The following is a 23,479-nucleotide window of genomic DNA, read 5'->3' as shown; positions in this document are numbered from 1 at the left end:
GTCCTGACCTGTTGGAGTGTAGCCCCGAATTTCAAGTAAATTTTATAATCTTGTTTGGGATAGCTAAAAATGATAACCATGAAAACTAATAATAATAGCAAACACTCATATAGCATTTACTTTGTGCCAGCACTGTTCTCAATCCTTACAATATGCCTAATTAAATAATTAACTAGTACCCCTATTTTACAGTTAAGGAAAATGAGTCACAAAAAGGCTAAATAACTTGCCCAAATTCACACAAGTAGCAAGTGGAAGATCCAGGATTCAAACTCATGCAGTGTGGTTCCAGAGTCTGTGCTCGTAACTCTTGGATTTCAGTCCTCAGTGTTGTAGGCAAGATCATCATTCTAGTCAAGGATATGCCTTAGAGACTTGGAAATGCAACCTTAATTTAGTGCAGCTAGAAAAAACTGCCTTCCCTGAAGGGGCAAACTTTGAGTTAAACATCTTAAGTTTGATAAAATTTAAAATGAAGTTAAAAGAAAACACTTCTGTTGGAAGAAATATCCAAGAAATGGAGGGACTGTGAAATGTGAGCTCAGCGTCCGTCAGAAGGCCAGTCTTCAGGTGTAGAGTTGGTATTCTGAGAAAAGCCGTTGGAAAGATGTAAGAAATCAAGTACTTACACTTCAACAGTGTAGCATAGAGTGAGCTGAGTACCTGTACACATTACTTAACTTCTCAGCAACTGTGAGTTGGGTTCTGTAATTCTCATTCTCATTTCACAGAGGTGTTTACTGAAGCTTAGGTACATTGTGATATGCGCACTTACGATGTAAGTGAAGGGATTTGAGTTCTGAAACCTGGAATTTAAACTCTATGCTCTACTGTTTCACATGGTGAATTACTACCAGATTGTTAAGGCCCTGTATGCTGGAGTAGAAAGTCTCCTTTATCCCGTTGTCCTGGAGAGGGGCTACATAGCGTAGTAGATACAAATGCGGGCCTTGTAAACAAACTGCTCAGGTATGTCTCTACTTCCCTCACTTCTTGTGTGTCTTGCACAAGTTACTTAACATTGCTATATCTTGGTTTCTTCATCTATAAAATGGGCATAACAATAGTTCCTACCTCATGGGATGTATTCACTAGGTTATGCTATACAACAACAAACAAAAATCTGTGTGGTTTAGTCCGATAGAAGCTTATTTTTCTTTATATCTGATGTGAGTTTGTCCTGTCTAATCTAAGCAGACTCAGAAACTCAGGCTTCTTTTATTTTGTGGCTTTTGTCATGTAACATGAAAGTAAAACTCTTTTTTAGCAGTAGATTGTGGTGTGAGAGAGGGAAAAAGACCACAGGGAAAACTGACATTTATTTATTTATTTATTTTTAAAAAAATGTCCTTCATTTTTCAGGGAAGTTTTTTTTAAAACAATTTATTTTTTTAATTTAATTTTTTAAAAGATTTTTTTTATTTATTTTTAGAGAGTGAGGAAGGGAGGGAGAAAGAGAGAGAGAAACATCAATGTGTGGTTGCCTCTCATGCACCCCCTACTGGAGACCTGGCCTGCAACCCAGGCATGTGCCCTAGCCTGGGACTCAAACCAGTGACTCTTTAGTTCATAGGCTCACTGTCAATCCACTGAGCTACACGAGCTGGGCTGGAAAACTGATATTTAATCACACTGCCTTCAAAAGTGGCAGTGGTCACTGCTCTCATATTCTATGAGCTGTAATCACATGGCCAAACTAACTGTATAAGAGGCTGGGAAATAGAGAAGAACAGAGTATCAGGGTACACTAACAGTCTGTGAGAACTAAACATGTTACTGCATGAAAGCATTTTATAGGATTGCCTAGCATATCACACACTTGATAAATGTTAGCCATTATTTTCAAAGAGCTATAAAGAGAATTTGAATAGCTATGTACAAAGAAAAATAGTGTTTGGGGAAGATTGTTTTCAGCAGCAAAGTGACGAGATTGGGGAAAGGTGGCCAAAAAATGTTATTAGAGTGTCCCGGCATCAAAAATGGCAAAACTAAGTAGACCTGGTCCTGGATTATTGTACAGATCCTTTTAGGATACAGCTATATTTAAATATTGGTATAAATCTATTTTAAGTATATACCTTCATATATTTATGGTCTGTCCAGAAAATATCCAGCCATATGCTATGAAAGAGGCATTTATTGCAGAAGATATGAGAAATAAGAAACATTGTACATAGGACAATGACACCTCAGTCCTCTTCAAAGTAGGCACCTTGGGACCTCACACAGTTCTCCCAATCACCATCAGCTGCCCCATCATATTTTATTGAATTTCATCAATGGTCTGAAATCTCTTCCCTTTCAAAGGTGATTTTAGTTTTGGAAAAAGCCAGAAGTCACAGGGCGCCAAATCTGGGCTATAGGGGGGCTGAATTACCTGGGTGATTTGATGTTTTGCCAAAAAACTTTGCACAAGCTGTGATGCATGAGTTTTTGCATTGTCGTGTTGAAGCTGCCAATCACCAGTTGCCCATAGCTGTGGTCTTCTGAATCATCCAAATAGTTTCTGTGGAGGAATGTTCAAGCTTAATGCAAAATTTGATGCAGATTTGTTGCTCTACTCACTCAGTCATTTTGAATGCTATGGCCACACAGTACACATGCTCACTCAATGGCATCTACCACCCCCATTGACTAGCATAGTGAAGTTGTCATTGTTCATGCATGAGCATTCCAGTCCACTCTCCTTGGCTGCCAGGTTACATCAATGTGGCACAAACCATTCTCATTATATTAATAATGGTTGGACTTTTTCCAGACAGATTTTATTTATATACGTATCATTGTATGCCATCTAGGCACCTCAAAATTATTTGTTAAAGTCATTCATCATCAAATTTAATTACAGTATAATTTGTTAAAGCTTGAAATAATGTGTGTGTTTTTTTTAACAGATCAATTATTTAATTAGGTTTTTCAAAAGAAATTTAGAACTTCATTTTGTGAGGATAAAGCCCATTTGTGAGAGCAAACACAGAGCAGAGGTAGCCCTGGAGCTGAGGGGCAGCTTTGATTTTTGGCAGAATTTGCGAGTCCGCAGCTTTCTGATCAACCTTGAGTTGCTCTGTAATCTTGTATTTCTCTTTCTTGGTGTCGAAGATCTCCCCTTCCTGGTGTCTGAGCTTGCACAGCTTCTTCTTCTTAAGTAAGCATCAGTGAGATGCTTGGGGATTTCCACACCACCAATTTTGGTGGAGGAGGCGATGACAAATTTCTAGTGTGTTCTACGCAGAGGAACTTGATTAAGGGCTGGAGGTCCAGTCACAAGTAGCAAGCCAGTGCTCAGCTGCCTCAGGAAAACCACCCTCTTGCCTCTGTGGCACCCAGTGAGGATGATCAGAACGGTCCCAGGAGTGAGGCTGGCCTGCAGTTTTCTCACATGCCGACTGAAGGGTTTCTTGCTATGGCGCAACAGCTTTTGAGGCATGACTCAGTAGGATAGTATGTAGGCATTTTGTGAAGTGTAACCACTAGGGTACCACCATCCTTGTTGCCACCAACTGGTTTAGTGACAGTAGCCATAGCTTTCTCCTTTTCCTTTTCAATCCTGAATTTAGCTGCGGAATACTTCCTCTTGTACATGGCCTTTCGGGAATACATAGCTGACTGGGAATATCTGCCAATTCCTCTGACTAGGACAGGGTTTGGGCTGCAGTGGGGTTTCCCCTTCTTAGGCTTCTTGGCCTTGAGGTTATCCTTCTTTACCTTGCCACAGCATCAGCCTTCTTGGCTTCACGTTTCTTCTTTGAGTATCCGGCTTCTCAGTTTTCTCACCCACCATCTTGTAAGATGGGAAAAAGCACGTGTTTTATTTTCATCTATTGAATTTCATACTGAATTTATTTAATTTTATTTTGGTGACTGAAAAATTTACAGTATCAGGAGTTCTAAAACTGGAGTCCTCAGACTTCTAGGGAACCATAGTGTATATCAGATTCTTCAAGTTTCCTGAGAAATTGATCATAGGGTTACTATGACTACAAATTATTATAGGAAATATCAACTATCTCAGTTAATGTCAGGTCTTAAGGGGATGAGAAATTTTAATTACTTAAAAAATGTGTGTGTTCCTGTGAAATAGCCACTTAAATATGTCTCTGGAACTCTCACTCGCTAGCTGAATGGATGCCCCTCATGGAATAGAAACAGGCAAGGTCCCCATCCAGATGTACTAGCTCAAGTTCTAGAGCCGCACTTCTCTGACATTGGGATTTAAAGTGCTAAACCCTGAGTTTTGGGTTCTTCTGTCTAGGATCCAGATCTTAAAGTTAAATCTCCAAAAAGAAGAGGGTGATCATGTCCAAAGACTCTTGGCAGGGGATATTATTTATAATGGAAATACCTGGTGGGCTGTTTTAGATGGCCCTTTACTTTTCAAAGTGCCTATATAGGCCAAATCCATGATAAGAAATAAAAATAGGTAGATGTGCCCGTTATTCAGAATCAACTCTTCCTGTGCTAAGTGAAAGAGGGAATGGTTTTTCTATTAGATTTTGGGCAAATGAGACATGCATTCTCTTGCCGATCCAGAGTCAGGTTACATCCAAAGAGGTGTCATGTTACCAGCTGTGCCCAGGAGCAAAACTGTGTCCTGAATCATCTTTACATTTATTTATTTATTCTTGTTTTTATAGACCATAAACACTTATCTTATTGAATAAAATATGCTTGTGATAAATATATTTATATAAATCTATAAAAATATAGATATTCACATTTTATACTTAACTATGTACACTTTATATTCTTGAAGAAAATATTTAATTAGAAATAATATGGAAATAAAATAGATAGTATTTATATTCTCAATATATGCATAATTTAGCTATTATTTCTATATATTTAAATGAACTCTTCTGCACTAGAGTAATACCTACTTGAAAATATTACCAATCAAATTTCATTTAGATTAGTTTGTCTAATACAGGTTTCATAATTTAAATAAGGCATTCATTTATCTAAAGGGTTTTATATCTTATAATCTGTAAAATATAGATTAGTTAATGAAAGGATCAACTCAAACTTTAACCAGTGCATTCCGGTGAACTTTACATAACCCCCATGATACCAACAAAGGGATTAGTTGTAGATTTTCCCAATTGGATTTTTACTTTCATGTCTAGCCAGCGATAACATGAACAAAACTGATGTACTAAAAAAAAATTTCTCTTTTTAAAACTTAAACCACAGACTCAGTTTGGAATCTCCCTTGGGAATGTTTTTCATTCATTAATGATTAATAGAGCTTCTTAAGTGACACAATATTCACCAGGAAGTTTTTACTAAATGAAGTATTGATTCAGCCCTTGACTAGCAGGAACCCAGCTGGAAAAACTAATGTTGAGATACTTAGTATTCTTATACTTCATTTCCAACATGAATCAACTTGTTACAGCACTTTCTAATATATTCATCATAGAGTCTTATAAGGTTGCATTTGAACTTAATTAAGGCCAATCCCTGCACTACTAACTTATAGAGATCTGAGTACTGTTCCTTTAAAAAAATTAAAGAAAAATATTTTTAAATAAAACACTAACTCCATTCTAGATAATTATTATATAAATCACAAATTTCAAGATATGGTCACACTTACAAAGTTCTCAAGCAAACTAAATTTTTACATCCAAAAGAACATTAAAATATTCTTACTAAAATAAGTCATTTGGGAACTTTTAATATAAAGATGATAAATGTAACATCAAATATTCTAAAGGTAAAAATTCAAGCCCTGTTGATGTATTTGATGATAAAATTATCATTTTGTTCCTTGATGATGAGGTATTAGTTAACATCAGAATAGCTTCCATGTAATGCCAGCTGCTACACCTAGAAACAAACCTAATAGCTACTAGTACTTTTGAATTTATTTTTTAAATTATTTTGTTTGGAGCATAAAAACTTGTTTTGTTAAAATTAAATATGTTTGGGGTAAAATAGTGATCTGTCCATTAATCTGATAAAGTAAATTCTTATACTTCTTCCTCTAGTATTATATTACATTATTTGATTAAAATGGCTCTTTATTTTGTCACCACTTTTTTCTAAATAGAAAGCTGGTTTCTTCTGTATATTTGAAACATACTCTCTAGCTTCAGTTGTCACAGAAATACTTTTCTAAGAAACTTTCATACCATTTACATAAAACCAAAGGCAATGTTAATCAGTGAACACATCATTGGAATGTACCTGTCCATTCGGTATAGATGTGTTATACTTTGTGGTTCTCATGTTAGCAGTGTGTGTATTGGCTGTCTTTTGTTGACACATCCTCATTTAGCCAAAATGAGACCGGAAACGTAGCTGCTGAATCATTGGTGGTACTGCATTTGCACTACCACTGAGGGTCCTGGTGAAAAGTTTTGTGTGTCTGAAAGCCCTGGACCATACGGTTTCACAGGAGAATTTTACAAAGCATTTAAGGAAGAGCTAACCCCCATCCTTCACAGATTATTCCAAAAAATTCAAGAAGTTGGAAGGCTCACAAAGTCTTTTTATGAAGCCAGCATCATCCTAATCCCAAAACCAGATAAAGACACAACAAAGAAAGAAAACTTCAGGCCAGTATCACTGATGAACATAGGTGCTAATATCCTCAACAAAATATTGGCAAACCACATCCAGCAATTAGTTAAAAAGAACATATACCATGATCAAGTGGGATTCATCCCGGGGATGCTAGGATGGTACAATATTCACAAATCAATAAATGTAATACAAAAACAAAAGAAAAGACAAAAATCACATGATCATATCAATAGATGCAGAAAAAGCATTTGATAAGGTACAGCACCCATTTACGATAAAACACTTAGCAAAGTGGGAATACAGGTAGCATTCCTCGACATAATAAAGGCCATATACAAGAGGCCCACAGCCAATATCATACTCAATGGGCAAAAACTTAGGCCTTTTTGTGGGGGAGCTTTGCTGTAGAGCCCCCCCCCCCATCCACCACGGATGAAAATAAATCTACCAAGACATGATCTGCTTGGGGAGAAAAGGTGGCCAATCTCTCAAAAGGAGAAGGACCAAGAGCCTTTTCCTCAATGGGCTTTTATTGGGTTCAATTTGCACAGGAATACAGGTAAAGCTCATCAGTCATTGTCAGCAGTAAGGATCAAATAATAGATAACGAACAAAGAACTCTGAGGGCTTATTCTGAGTTAGGGTCAGTTAGCTAAAGGGCTATAAGATTTTGGGAGACAAACTAATTTCAGGATTGGACTCTTATCATTTAAATTGAGGGTATTAGCAAAGCAGGTTTCACAGGATTTTATGCATTCTTTCTTAGGCCTGATCTCCCTGGGGAATCTGCCCTTTCTAGCACAGGACTGCACAGCCCTCTGTCATTGTTTCAGGCTTAAGTCAGGCAGGGGAAGTAAGGCAGCCAAGAGATTAGGAGACTTCTTGCAGACAGAATGAGGACTCAGGCTCTGTCGAAGCTGAAGGGCGAGGGTCCATCACCCCCTTTTTCTATAGCCCCCCGAGTCCTTCCCTGTGGGCCTCTTTGTGACCATGCCTGTCTTAGGTCATCCCTCCCTTGAGGAATTTTAGCCATCATTGGCTAACTGGTCAGGCTCAGGGCCAAGCACAGTAAAGTAAAGTGGGCAGGGGTGGCACCCCTGCCAGGGAGATAAGCTTTGTCTCCTTAGTGGCTTATGGTCCCAAGGTCTCTGACTCAGCCTTAATCATGGGGGGGCAGTTACAGCTTCTTAAACCAGGTAGGGCAGTTCCCAACACCTTTTCCACTAAGATCAGGAAGAAGACAAGGATGCCTGCTTTCACCACTCCTATTCAACATAGTATTGGAAGTCCTAGCCACAGCAATCAGACAAGAAAAAGAAATGAAAGGCATCCAAATTGGAAAGGAGGAAGTAAAATTGTCATTGAATACATGTGACATGATAATGTACATAGAAAATCCTACAGACTCCACCAAAAAAACTATTCAACCTAATAAATGAATTTAGTGAAACAGTGAGATACAAAGTCAATATTCAGAAATCAAAGGCATTTTTGTAGAGCAACAATAAAATATCAATATCAGAAGCAGAAATCAGGGAAAAAATTCCATTTGATATAGCAACAAGAAAAATTAAGTACCTAGGAATAAACCTTACCAAGGAGATAAAAGACCTGTACCCAGGAAACTACACAACACTGAAGAAAGAAATTAAGGAAGACACAAACAAATGGAAGCATGTACCATGCTCATGGATTGGAAGAATTAACATCATCAAAATGACCATATTACCCAAAGGGATTTATAGATTCAACGCAATCCCTATTAAAGTACCAATGACATATTTCACAGATATAGAACAAATATTTCAGAAATTTATATGGGACCATAAATGGCCCTGAATGGCTGCAGAAATTTGGGAAAGAGAACAAAGTAGGAGGGATCACAATACTTGATATCAAACTATATTACAAGGCCACTGTAATCAGAACAGCCTGGTGCTGGCAGAAGAACAGACACATAGACCAATGGAACAGAACAGAGAGCCCAGAAATAAGCCCAAGTCTCTATGGTCAATTAATATTTGACAAAGGGGGAAGAAGCATAAAATGGAATAAAAATAGCCTCTTCAACAGATGGTGTTGGGAGACCTGGACAGCTACATGCAAAAAAATGAAACTCGATCACCAACTTAAACCATACACAAAAATAAATTCAAGGTGGATAAAAGACTTAAATATAAGCCATGATACCATAAAAGTCCTAGAGGAAAACATTAGCAGGAACATATCAGACATTTCACACAGCAACATCTTCACTGATATGTCCCCTAAAGCAAGGGACATAAAGGAAAGAATAAACAAATGGGACCTCATCAAATTAAAAAGCTTCTGCATGGCTAAAGAAAACAGCATTAAAATGAAAAGAGAACCAACTGTATGGGAAAACATATTTGCCAATAATATCTGGGACAAGGGTTTAATCTCCAAAATATATTAAGAACTCACATGACTCCACTCCAGGAAGACAAAACCCAATTAAAAAATGGGCAAAAACTTGAACAGACACTTCTCCAACAAGGACATACAGAGGGCCCAGAGACATATGAAAAGATGCTCATCATCACTAGGCATCAGAGAGATGCAAATTAAATCCACAATGAGATTCCACTTCACAACAGTAAGAGTGGCCATCATAAATAAATCAACAAACAAGTGTTGGAGAGGGTGTGGAGGAAAGGGAAACCTAGTGCACTGTTGGTGGGAATGCAAACTGGTGCAGCCACTGTGGAAAACAGTATGAATTTCCTCAGAAAACCAAAAATGGAATTGCCTTTTGACCCAGCAATTCCACTGCTGGAATTGTATTCTAAGAGACCTGAAACAGCAAACCAGAAGAACCTATGCACCCCAGTGTTCATAGCAGCACAATTTACAATAGCCAAGTGCTGGGAGCAACCTAAGTGCCCATCAGTAAATGAGTGGATCAAAAAACTATGGTACATTTACACAATGTAATACTATGCATCAGAGAGAAAGAAGGGGCTCCTACCTTTTGCAGCAGCATGGATGGAACTGGAGAGCATTGTGCTAAGTGAAATAAGCCAGGTGGTGAGAGACAAATACCATATGATCTCGCCTAAAAGTAGAACCTAATCAACAAAACAAACAAGCAAGCAAAATATAACCACAGACATTGAAATCAAAAACAAACTGACTGTAACCACAGGGGAGGAATGAGGGGACAATGGAGGGAAGGGTTTTCAGGAACTACTATGAAGGACACATGGACAAAACCAAGGGGGATTGGAATCAGGGGAGGGAGGTAGGGGTGGGGGGAAAGGCAGACAACTGTAATTGAACAAAAATAAAATAATTAAAAAAAAGAGAACATGAATAAACTCACCCCCCAAGTGAAAAAAAAAAGTTTTGTGTGTGTAAGAGCTTCCTCTTTTTGTTTAACCAGTAATGATTATACACTAGGAAAAAAAAAAGTCAGCTTTACTTAACTCCTGAGTAATCCAACTTACAATAAGAAAACCTAGTTTATTAATTTTCCTTACAGGATATACCTTTTCAAAGACTGTCATTGGCATACCTCATCCCTTCTGCTCCTCAGGGTCTCTCTGGAGACCAAGGCAGAAATTTGCTTGGACAGAAGTATTGAGTTAGCCAAAAAAGTCTGTATTTTTTTCGTAAAATAAAAGACACATTTTTCATTTTCACCACTAACTTTATTGTTTTGGATATTTTGGATATGTCGGCTATCTCTCCTATATGGTATAGCATTGATTGTTCTCAATTAATGTCTTGATTTGATCACTATCAACTTCACTTGGTCTACCCAACCATGGAGCATCATCCAGCAAGAAATCTCCAGCACGAAACATTGCAAACCATTTTTGACATATTTGATCAGTCACAACACTTTCTTCATATTCTGCATAAATCTCTTTTTCTATTTCAGTTGTGTTTTTACCTTTCTTGAAATAATAAAACATAATAGGCCAAAAACGTTGCTTATTTTTTTCCATCTTCAATATTAAAATGGCTACACAAAAATTCACCCATTTTGATGTTTTTTTTTTTTTAAATACACACTGATATGGCAGCTGTTACAATACAATCTAACACAATTGTCTCAAATAAAGCTAAAATCAACTAAGCACTACTAGAACCACCTTACAGAAAAACTGAATGAACCTTTTGGCCAATGCAATAATTAGAACAGTTGGTTATTCTCAAGGACTATTTTTGTCAAGTTATTGAAACCTTATGTTTAACTCTCTTCTATAATTTAGGAAATTTGAACTAAAGAAACAGGAATGGTAACAGAATTAGAGCATCTTTTTTTTTTCTTAAATTGGTTGAACAATACATTTTTTCAAGCCCTTTATTGTCACATCTCACAAACATCATTATTTCATACCTGGCATTTTATAATGATGACTAAATAAGTTATTTTGACATTATACTCATATCTTTTTAAAAATGTATTTATTTATTATTATCCTCATCTGAGGACATACTTATTGATTTTAGAGAGAGGGGAAGGCAGGGAGAGAGAGAGAGGCAGAGAAACATCGATCACTTCTCCTGTGCACCCCAACCACCCCAATTGGGGACCATACCTGCCACTTAGACATGTGCCCTGACTGGCAATTGAACCCATGATCTTTTGGTTTATAGGACAACACTCCAACCAACTGAGCCACACCAGCCAGGGTTGTAGTCGTGACTTGATGAGAACTTGATAAATATTTAAAATACAATGTATCTCCACTAGTAATGTAATAAACAATTTGATAGCATGTAATAGGAATAGTTAATTTTGCCATCATATTTTGATTATTATCAACTTCACTTTCAGAGAGTAATCCTTCCTTGCTTTAAGGAGAGCCTCAGTCAAAGATTTCATGTTATATTTAGTATTGTACATCTGTGATAAATACCTCTGTTTACCTCATAATCTGTGATGAATAGCTAGTATCCCAATTTAGCATTCTGCTTCTGAACCACATCTTAAAATGAGTCCAGCCAGAGACACAACATGTGCTTTCTTTTTCATCCTTTATAGTAAATGTGGTAGTTTTGGGCAAACACTGATAACTACCAGCCCACTGAGAAAGAACAGCATAGCCCTGACTGCTGTGGCTTGTCTGGTTGGGTGTTGTCCCGCACAGCAAAAGATCACCAGTTGGATTCCCGGTTAGAGCAGATGACTGGGTTGCTGGTTTGGTCCCTGGTCGGGGCATGTACCAGAGGCAATTGATTAATGTTTTGCTTTCACATTGATGTTTCTCTCCATCTCTTTTTTCCTTCCCTTCCCCTTTCTAAAAATAAATAAATAAAATTGTAAAAAGAAAATTCAAAATATATGCACCCAAATTTTCTTAATTAGCTCATTTTCTTAGTAAAGCATTAAGCTTTTTATCTGCTTTTTAATATTATGAAATATCTGATAATTACCCTAAAGAACCAAACCGTATTATTTTCTCTCTATCTTTATTTAAATATCAATGAGGGGAAAAAAGGCATTTTTTTTTTTCCGGGGGAGATGGTGAGGAGTGGGGGGTTGGTTAATCATCTGTATCCCCAGAAAATAAAAATGTATAGTGTTCCTCTTTTTGGTTTTTATGAAAGGAGATGTAATTATACCTCTCCTGTGATTACTTTTATTAGTAGCAAGGCTACCAAGATTTTAACTACATACAGGGATGCATTAGGACGTTTGTTGGCCCCAGGTGTTTTTGCTATAATGGACCACTTCGTTAATTTCATTTTTTTATTACTATTTTTTATCCTCACCTGAGAACATGCTTATTGATTTTAGAGGGAAGGGAAAGGAGGGAAAGTGTCAAGGAGAGAAACATCAATATGAGAGAGACACATTGATCGGTTGCCTCTCATATGTGCACCGACTGGGACCGAACTTCCAACCTAGGCCTGTGCCCTGACCTGGAATAGAACCTGCAACCTTTTGGTTTATAGGATAATGCTCCAGCATACCATTCAGGTTGAGCCACACCATTCAGGCCCACTTCCTTAATTAAAAAAAATAAATATATATTTTACAACTGTCTTTGTATAAATGGACACATCAATTCAGGCTATACATTTAGGCAGAAAGAATAACTGATATTAGGGTTGTCACTGGAGTTTTCCTTCTTAAACCTTAACATTTTAGTAATGTTACCTTTGCCATCTTCCTTTAATTTTTAAGAACTGTTTTGTTTTGTTTTTCAATTAATAAACTTAATTTTTAGAGCAATTTTAACAGCAAAATTGAGTAGAAAGTACAAAGAATTCCTACGTACTCCCCTGTCTCCACACATGCACAACCCCCAACCCCCCAGGCAACATCACACTCCCAAGTGGTGCACTTTTTTCCCCACCCTGGACATGGAAGTGTTATTTTTAAACCTCACAGACACAGAGGACAGGGGGCTGGACACAGGGAGGCCGAGGGAGGCTTGTGTGCTCAAGCTTGGTGGTCCTGTTCCGAGGGGTGAAATTTGAGGCCAGCCCCGACTGCAGTCTCGTGGTGCTGCCCCGCAGTGGGAGGACAGGCTGAGCCAACGCCTTTGACAAATGCGGCCTTACATTTCTGTAGGTTGTTCTGGAGCTCAAAGTGGTACACTTTTTACAATTAATAAACCTACACTGACACTTCGTTATCACCCAAATTCCATAGTATACATTAGGGTTAACTCTTGATGTTTTACCTTATGGATTTGAAAAATGGGTAATGACATATATCCAATATGTAGTATTATATGAAATAGTTTTACTGGCTTTAAAATCCTCTGTCCTATTTATTCCTCCCTCTACCTTAACCCCCGATGACCACTAATCTTTTCATATCCATAGTTTTGCTTTTTTCCAGAATGTATCATAGTTGGGAGTCATACAATATGTGGTCTTCTCAGATTGGCTTCTTTCACTTAGTAATACGCAGTTAAGGTTCCTCCATGTCTGTTCATGGCTCAATAGCTCATTTCTTTTTATATGGATGTATCAAAGTCTCTTTATTCACTTACTGAAGGATATCTCTGATGCTTTCAACTTTAGGCAAACACAAATAAAGCTGCTATAAGCAACTGTGTGTAGGTTTTCCTGCAGACGTAAGTTTTCAATTCATTTGGTAAATACAAAGGAGCCTGATTGCTGGATCAAATGGTAAAAGTGTGTTTAGTTTTATAAGAAACCACCAAGCTGTCTTCCAAAATGGTTGTAACATTTTGCATTTCCACCAGCACTTAAAGGGAATTGACAAACGAGTCCTTATATTTCTCCACATCCTCACCCACATATAGTGTTATATGTTTTGGATTTTGGCCTTTCTAACAGGTAGGTAGTTGTATCTCATTGTTTTAATTTACAATTTCCTAATGACATGATATTGGACATCTTTCATATACTTATTTGCCACCATTTAAATCTTCTTTGGTGAAGTCTCTTTTATGATCTTTGGCTCATTTTTTTTTTTCTTTAATATATTTATTGATTATGCTATTACAGTTGTCCCATTTCCCCCCCCACTCCACTCCATCCTGCCCAACCCCCTCCCTCCCACATTCCCCCCCCATAGTTCATGTCCATGGGTCATACTTATAAGTTCTTTGGCTTCTACATTTCCTACACTATTTTTACCCTCCCCCTGTCTATTTTCCACCTATCATCTATGCTACTTATTCTCTGTACCTTTACCCCCCTCTCCCCCTCCCACTCCCTTATTGACAACCCTCATGTTCTAGTTGTTTGCCTAGTTTGCTCTCGTTTTTGTTTTATGTGTGGTCGTTAATAACTGTGAGTTTGCTGTCATTTTTACTGTTCCTATTTTTGATCTTTTTCTTAGGTAACTCCCTTTAACATTTCATATAATAAGGGCTTGGTGATGATGAGCCTCTTCAACTTGACCTTATCTGAGAAGCACTTTATCCTCCCTTCCATTCTAAATGATAGCTTTGCTGGATACAGTAATCTTGGACGTAGGTCCTTGCGTTTAATCTTGGGTAATGTAATTATGATGTGTCTTGTTGTGTTCCTCCTTGGGTCCAGCTTCTTTGGGACTCTCTGAGCTTCCTGGACTTCCCGGAAGTCTATTTCCTTTGCCAGATCGGGGAAGTTCTCCATTATTTGTTCAAATAAGTTTTCAATTTTTTGTTCTTCCTCTTCTCCTTCTGGCACCCCTATAATTCGGATGTTGGAACGTTTCAAGGTGTCCTGGAGGTTCCTAAGCCTCTCCTCATTTTTCCAAGTTCTTGTTTCTTCATTCTTTTCTGGTTGAATGTTTGTTTCTTCCTTCTGGTCCATACCATTGATTTGAGTCCCAGTTTCCTTCTCATCACTATTGGTTCCCTGTACATTTTCCTTTGTTTCTCTTAGCATAGGCTTCATTTTTTCATCTGTTTTTCAAATAGATTCAACCAAGTCTGTGAGCATATTGATAACCAGTGCTTTGAACTGTGCATCCGATAGGTTGGCTATCTCTTCGTCGCTTAGTTGTATTTTTTCTGGAGCTTTGAAGTGTTCTGTCATTTGGGCCATTTTTTTTGTTTGTTTGTCTTGGCGCGTCTGTTACTTTAAGGGGCGGAGCCTTAGGTGTTCACCAGGGCGGGGTAATGCTGGTCACTGGGCTGTGATGCTGTACGTGGGGGCGGGGCCGAGAGGGAGCAACGGCGCCCGCTTCACTCTCCTCTGGATTTCAGTCCCCCACTCCGCTACCCACAATCAAACTGGGCCCCTCTGGTGCTGGTTCCCGAGCAAGTGGGCCTGCGCACACTCTAGGCCCCTGTGGGTCTCTCCAACAACCTCTCCTGTGAGGCTGGGAGTCTCTCCTGCCGCCCCAACCCCCAGGGGCGCTTTCAATCAGAGGTTTGAGGCTTTATTTCCCTGAGCTGGAGCCCTGGGTTGCGCAGAGGTCTGCTTCTCTGCCCGCCGTTCGTCCGGTTTATCTGTGGGCGAATGTGGTGCCGCAATGTGCTACCCGCTGCTCTGCCTGCCCCACTCTCCGCCACTCTGAGTCCGGCCCTCTGGGTTTATCTGTGCAAATGTGGGACCGCAGGGTCTGCTAGTGCTAGGACTGCCTGCGCCATTTGTCCCACACTCCGCCAGTCTCAGTCCCGCCACAGCCACGCGAGTCCTCTCCACCCCAGTGCCGTCTCCGCCCCTCCTACCAGTCTGGATGAATGATTATTTTCTGTTTCCTTGGTGTTGGTCCCCCTTGCTGTTCGATTCTCTGTCAGTTCTGGTTGTGCGAGGAGGCTCAGTGTGTCTACCTACGCCGCCATCTTGGTTCTCCTCGGCTCATTTTTTTAAATTGGGGTGGTTTTTTATTGGTGAATTTTAAGACTTCTTTGTATATTTTGGATATCTTATCAGATATGGCTTATCATAGTCTCTTGACAGTGTATTTATGCTCTGACAGTGACAGAGCATAAAAATTTACTTTTAATGAAATTTGGCTTATTTTTTTTCATAAATTGTATCTTTGGTGTTGTATCAAAAAAATCATTCTATAGCCAAGGCTATCTAGATTTTTTCCTATTTGGTATTTTACATTTTCCTTTTAGGTTTGTGATCCTTTTTGTTAATTTTTGTGAAGAGTTTAAGACCTGTGCCTAGATTCCTTTTTTATTTTTTATTTTTGCATGTGGTTGTACAGTTGAGGGCCATTGATGTTTTGCCCATGGCATGCATTTACTTCTTTGTCAAAGATGACTTGACTATATTTACATGAGTCTATTTCTGAGCTCTCTCTCTTGTTCCATTGATCTATTTGTTTATTCTTTCCCCAGTACTATTATGGTCTCTTGATTACTGTAGCTTGATAGTAAATCTCGAAGTCAGGTAGTATTAGTCTATAAACTTTGTTCTTATCCTTCAATATTAAGTTAGCTATTTGGAGTGTTTTGCCTGTGTAAACTTTAGAATCAGTTTGTTGCTATTTTCTAACTTTTTTGCAGGTATTTTGATTGTGATTGTGTTGAATCTTTAGATCAAGTTAGGAAGAACTGACTTCTTGACAATATTGCATTTTCTTATATGTGAACCTAATTTCATGGGACATCTTTCCATTTATGTAGGCTTTTTTGATTCCATTTGGCAGAGTTCTGTATTTTTCCTCATAAAAACAGTTAGTTTTTAACTAAGGAGTTGTACTTACGCAAGATGTCCATTTTGCCCTGTGACCACCAGTAGCAGCCTTGTGAAAGAGGCCTGGGCTCCCCCGTGAAAGGCTGTGGAGCACTTCTGAACCACTGGGCTTGCTGGACGGTTCTTGCTGTCTGGCCTGGATTTTCACAGCATTATTCTTTTAAGTTGATACAGACTTATGCTCACATCTTGAAGATTTTTATTATTATAATCCTTAGCAATTTCAAGAATAAATAACATAATTTTAGATTTTCCAGATCATGGAAAACAGGGTAATCCTTACCCCTCTTATTTTAGCCCTATTTTCATTATATTTTACTGATAAGCAATCAAAATTCACCTATATTTCTCAAAAAAAACACCCAGAAACTTTAAGTAAATTTTAATTATCTTATTTTTAAAAGACTGTATCTGATATTATTATTTTTATAATGCAAACTTTTATTTATTCCAAGCCTGTTTCCAACTTCTTGAATTTCCCATTTGTGCTTTAGAAGACAACAGTTAAGTGTAAGGACCTTTAAAAGTTATTTTGCATGGGACATGAAATCATAATACTTTAGAGCAAATTTAAGAGTATCATTTCTCTATAAAAATGGACAATTTTCAAGATATACTCTGTGCTTATATTGTTTAAGGAATAGGCATATGGTTATTCTAAATATAAATTCTTCTTTTCAAGATTTTTTTTAATGTTTTCAATAGGGAGTCTTTGCTTAAAAGCTTACCTGCTCTAAGAATCCTCAATGGTGAAATGCTAACCTCTTGTTCCGAAAGCAACATTGAAGAACACTGTCAACCAGAATTAGGACATTTCCTGGTACTTTGTCAGTCCCAGATTAGAGAATTCAACTTACTAATTGAAAGCTACATTACTGGGAAAAGGTAAGACTGTTAGCTTCAGCTTGTCATAATTAAAAGATATAATGCATTTTATACACATGATTAAAAATATTCTGATTAATGCAATCATATTTTTTTGGATTAGAACAGTATGTTTTAGGGATATTGTTCCTTCAAAATTCTGGCATCATCTTTTTATTGTTTGAAATATCTATTTTGAACATAATTTAAAAGTTAAAATATTAAATAAAATAAGGCATGAGAATAGTTTCAAGACAATATGCAAACATTCATTCAGTCATTCAATTAATCAAAATTTATTAAAAAATTATTGTACACAAGACACAATAAGATTAACATAAGAGAAAATTAGATAAATAGTTGCAATGGAGAAAGGCAAGTTTGATAACATAGGTAACATTTATATATAAGGTTTATTGCACATATTTTATATTTATAAATTAAACTATTGTGCAATCACAGTGGAGAAAAGCAGTTCATACATGCACATATTCAGGGGACAGAAGCTGAGGGAAAAATCCCAATCAAATATCAAATAAAAGAGAACTTCCCATTCCTTATCCCAAATTTTGAATACATTATTATGAATTCACTACAACTGATCTGTCTATAATTTTTTCTCATTTGCCTTGATCCAGAAAACACATGAAAAAGGACTTAGTATTTCATTTATGATGAGGCTTCCTTATAACTGGAACAATAATATGGGCTTCCAAATGTCTTAATTACTGAATTATATTCTTAAAATATTGCTCTCTGTACTTTAATATATACTCATCTATATGAGCTGATTTTTCTATTTAAATGTTTTAAAATATAGTCCATTCATATTAAAAACAAACTTAACAGCTTTAAAAATAATCCCAATTTTTATGGATAATTGTTTATCTTTAACAAATACTAAGATTATTTAGATATATCTTTGCACAAATCTAAACTTATATCTTCTTGTATATGTAGAGTAATGTAAAATTTTCTTATGTAAAGGTGACCCTTGATATTCCTCATGGAAAATAAACTATATTTTATATGTTTGATCACAAATTGTGGTAAATTTAACACCTAGCCATAAACATTTGATATTCTGATGCTGAACTGAACTTTTCTGATTTATTAGCCAAGAATTAATGAAATACAAAATATCAAAAATATATTGGGCCTCACCCTGGCTGGTGTGGCTCAGTGGATTGAGTGCAGGCCTGAGCAGCAAAGGGTCGCCGGTTCGATTCCCAGTCAGAGCACATGCCTGGGTTGCAGGCCAGGTCCCCAGTGGGGGGGTCTGCTGAGGCAACCACACATTGATATTTCCATCCCTCTCTTTCTCCCTCCCTTCTGCTCTCTCTCTAAAAAAATAAATAAAATCTTAAATATATATATGTGTGTAATATAATAAATATATTATTTATTTGTAATATATGGCTCTCATTCCCTGACTGGTATGGCTCAGTTGGTCAGGCATCATCCTTCAAAACAAAAGGTCACAGGTCTGATTCCTGTTCAGGGCACATGCCTGGGCTGCAGTTCTGGTCCCCAGTTGGGATGCATGTGAGAGGCAACTGATTGATGTTTCTCTTTCATATCGATGTTTTTCTCCCTCTATTTCTTCCTTCCTTCCACTCTCTCTAAAACAATTTTTTTTAATTAAAAAAATATTGGAGGAGCCTAGGCTAACAGTCAATAATACCTTTGTGAAGAGAAGGAGTACCTAATTATCTCTATGTCTTAGGACATATAACTTTCATTTTGTATGGTATACATAAAGTTTTTATACATAGTTACTTCTATCCTAAATTGTTTCAGAATAAATTTAAGGCAGCTTGTGGCTATATTTTAAATATAGTCATAAAATATATTATTTGAAGTAAATAAAATTAAATTAAAAAACAGAAATAAAGGAAGATAAATGAAATGTAGCCAAGAATAAGGCCCATACACATGCAAAGTCCTTTGAGTTTTTTATTAAAAGTCATTATCTGGAAAACTGGAAGTGTGATTAATTACACAAAGTATAACCTCAATAAGCTAAAACTCCAACAATTGTTCAAGAGAATCACAACCATTTATGTCTTAAAGTATTTGAATTTTCTTTGGAATGAATTCTTTTTCCAGAGAAAAATGGGAATATAAACTTTCCCATAATGTAAGTTCTTTGTTTAAAAGTCCAATACAAATATTTTGCATGGCAAGTGTCAGTGTAGAAAGTACTTTTAACTTTGTTTCATAAATAACTTCTCCAAATTTAGGCAGCCATGATTTCTCATGTTTGTGGTAGTAAAAGCATGGATTTTTCTCATTCATTTGTACCAAAAATACCTAAAATAAAAATGGTTCTAAAACTTCCAGACATTTTGTCTGGATTGACAGATCTATATTAACTAAACAAATATTTTCAAATTTTATTAGACATGATATCAATTTTTATCTAAACAACCAGAAATAAGTTTTTAATGAATGTTATGTTAAAGTTTAATGTCAGGCCACACAGGGAAAATTTCAAAACCTATATTAGTTTTAATATTTGTTGATATATTATTATTAATTGTTCTCATTATTTTTCAGGAATATTTTCACCTTGGATGTTGCAGAAAGCCTCTGTCATTATTTTAAGAAATTAATGAAACTTAGTAGGGAATACCGGTATGTGCATGAACACGGGGATGTAAGTGTAGCCAAGAGAGGTGAACCAGAAGCCCAGCAAACTCACGTGGCTCCTACAGACGGTGATAGCCTACTGCAAAACGGAGTCCCTCACTCTTGTGCAACCAAACCTAAACCGGACTCACCAGAGATTTCCGAAAAATGGATGGACTCTGGTTCTAGTCATTTCCTGTTAGCCAACTCCTTATGTGAAGATATAGAAGGAAGAAATCAAGAAAAAGTAGTAGACCAGAAGAGAGAAGACAGCAAGTCAAGTGCTGTCCCCACCAAAAGAATCCCATTCATGGAAACAGCAATGACAAATTACATGCTGAAGAATCACCCAAACATTGAACATTATGAGAAAAAGTAAGGTTTATAGATCATTTTTCTTTAGTTGTATACTTTTATTTTTATATATAATATTAGTTAATGTTACTGAATAATAACAAACAATATCAAAAATAATAATCCTTTGTAAAGGATTTAAATCATTATTATATTTATTATGTTTTTGATAACTTTATTTTTTTGTTTTTTTATTGTTCAGTTATGTTCCATGATGTGCACTAATAAGTATAGATTAATTTGATTGAATTATGGCAGGTTCTGATTTAATTGACTAGTTTTTCATAGAAAATGAGCAAATGTAAAATTATTTTTCTACTCTCTAATCTCTAAATAATTAAAATAAATTTTAAGGGAAATGATATACTACATTAGTCTCTAAGTCAGAGAAAGACAAGTATGATTTCAATTATATGTGGAATCTAAAGAACAATATAGACAAACAAGCAAAACGGAAACAGGCTCATGGTTACAGAGAAAGACTGGCAGCTGTCAGAGAAGAGGGAGGTTGCAAGATTGAGTAAAAAAGGTGAAGGGATTGAGAAGTTCAGATCGGTAATTGCAAAATAGTCATGGGGATGTAAAATACAGTTAGGAATTACAGTCAATAATATTATAATAACTAAGTGTGGTGCCAGGTGGATACTTAAAATATCAAGAGAAATACTTTGTTAAGTATATTAGGAAGGACCCTCCAAAAAACACCCCTGGAATTCACTCATAGTTTAAAGTTTAATATAAACTAATATGTGATAGAGAAGAGCCTAACAAGGCTCATTCATTCAAAGTCCTCTCTGTGCCCCATTGTTAAGGATGGCCCAGCAAACATTTATTTAGCAAACATTTGCTTTTCATTTCTATGTGAACTGCCTTCCTGCCCTTGAAGTCCCAAACCAAACCTCCTCCCTTTAACCTTAGCTCCAGAATGGCATAGAAAAGTCAACTGCCCAATGCCTTTTTGGCCTCACATCTTATGGCTCCACCAAATACACATTGTAATAACGTGGACATTTTCTCCTATTAAATTTGATTTAGCATAGCTAGAAAACTTAGAATGTGAAAGGAAAATTATTTTTGTTACCAGACTAAGGGGTCTGTTTGCCTCAGTGCATCAAAGCAATTCCTGTTCAGTAACACAGGAACAGGAATTTGCAGCAAAGAAAGTAAAGGTTTATTTTTAGGATGTGGCCCTTCCCCATAGACACAGGTGAGTTCATGTTCAGAGACATGGCTCCCCATGGCTTCTAGGGAATGGGTTATATAATGGGAAAATCATTAATAATGGTGACTGAGTTAGGGGTCATGGTCAGGGTCCTAGTCTCCGCTGATTGGTTGGTGCTAGGATAGGGGATGGTTGATCAGTTCATCCTGGTCCTGATGTCATCCATGGCTTTTCTGGGCCTGAAGGTGAAACATGAGGGAGGCTTGGATGTTGATGGAAAATCTGTCTCTGTGGTCAATAGACCCGAGCTTGTTTCCTGTGATTGTTTAATGCTGACTAGAATCTCATTGTCCTGAGGGCTTAATGATCAAGTGAGTGGCCAAGCAAGGGAGAGGGAGGCAGGTGAGTCAGGGTGCTGGATGAGGCAGTTTGAATCAAAGGGAGGAAAAAAGAAAAGACCATATTAAAGAAATGAAGTTTCTGCATGGTTACATTTTTTGTGCCATTCACACATGTCCTGAACCCCATTAACTCCAAACACACATAAATAATATTTAGAACTACTTAATTCATGATAAATAGCCACATGAGGATAATAAGGAAAGATGAAGAACTAAAAATATTGACAGACCAAAGACCTAAAGAATAAAAGGAAAAGCAAATGTATACCCACTTGCTGAACCTTGCTGTTGAGTAATTCAGGAAGACTCACTGTCAGTTGAATAGATATTTCCTAGGTGATTTACACATGTTCTAATGCTAAGGACATTTTTAATGTATTAATTTTTTTTATTGTTCGATTACAGCTGTCCCCATTTTCCTCCCATTACTCTCCCCTGCCCTACCCACCCCCACCTCCCACATTCTATCCTCCCCCCACCTGTTGTCTTTGTTCATGTGTCCTTTATACACATTCCCTGATGACCCTTTTCTTCCCCTGTTATCCCCCTCCTCCCTCCCCTTCTGGTCACTGTCAATTTGTTATTTATTTCAATGTCTCTGGTTCTATTTTGCTTGCTTGTTTGTTTTGTTGATTAGGTTCCATTTATAGGTGAGATCATATGGTATTTGTCTTCCACTGCCTGGCTTATTTCACTTAGCATAATGCTCTCCAGTTCCATCCACATTGTCATGAAGGGTAGGAGCTCCTTCTTTCTCTCTGCTGCATAGTATTCCACTGTGTAAATGTACCACAGGTTTTTGACCCACTCATTTACTGATGGGCACTTAGGACATTTTTATTATGATGATTTTTGCTAAAAACAGATGATGGTGATGATGTTGATGATGATGTAGAAATAATAGGAGATGTTTTTCTCAACATGGAGAGCACCCTATGTTCAGGAAGCTGTAAACTAACCTTCTTTACCTGCCTTCGCTGTTTTCAACATAGTGAAAGCAGTCCTTGTGTTAGTGTCACCGAGGACGACACCCCTCATTTACATTTTTCTCCCCTGGGAAACTTTGATGATATTGGGCTGAGGAATTCAAGCTCTTAATGACTGGTCAGCTTTAGAAAAAATTCACAGTTATGCCAGTAAAATTTGTATTTATCTGGTGAGAAATATATAAGATGGTATCTGAGGTTATATATGTTATCTTAAAAGTTTCTCATTCTTTACCAGTTATACATTGCAAGTATTTTTTCAGACTTTTTTCTTTACCAAAGTACCTATTATATATAGTGCATTAAAATTCTCAAATTTTTGTTCAAAAGATGAAAGAATACATTAGTGGTTGAATGTGAATTAAATTCATAGCAAAATTTACAAAGTTTACCTGCTATCTTTACTACTCTGACTATGGTTAAGCAAAAGATGATGTCTCCTTTTTAAATAATACTTT

At 37.0% G+C, this 23,479-nt stretch overlaps 1 protein-coding gene and 1 pseudogene across 6 annotated transcripts in view; one reads left to right on the top strand and one right to left on the bottom strand.

Moving 5' to 3' along the window:
- LRRIQ1 (leucine rich repeats and IQ motif containing 1) overlaps positions 1 to 23,479 on the top strand; it is a 242,786-nt gene that overhangs the window by 82,730 nt on the left and 136,577 nt on the right. For all 6 annotated transcript variants that reach the window (XM_053921022.1, XM_053921021.1, XM_053921016.1 and 3 more), the window contains 2 exons: positions 17,329 to 17,508; positions 20,047 to 20,493. In XM_053921022.1, the coding sequence (XP_053776997.1) occupies positions 17,329 to 17,508; positions 20,047 to 20,493 (627 nt within the window). The remainder of the gene's footprint in view (positions 1 to 17,328; positions 17,509 to 20,046; positions 20,494 to 23,479) is intronic.
- On the bottom strand, positions 2,928 to 3,781 carry LOC112304806 (large ribosomal subunit protein eL6 pseudogene; annotated as a pseudogene).

Source organism: Desmodus rotundus, chromosome 3, assembly GCF_022682495.2.
Source record: "Desmodus rotundus isolate HL8 chromosome 3, HLdesRot8A.1, whole genome shotgun sequence".
NCBI classification, from domain to species: Eukaryota; Metazoa; Chordata; class Mammalia; order Chiroptera; family Phyllostomidae; genus Desmodus; species Desmodus rotundus.
This window is presented reverse-complemented; position numbering and strand designations above follow the sequence as displayed.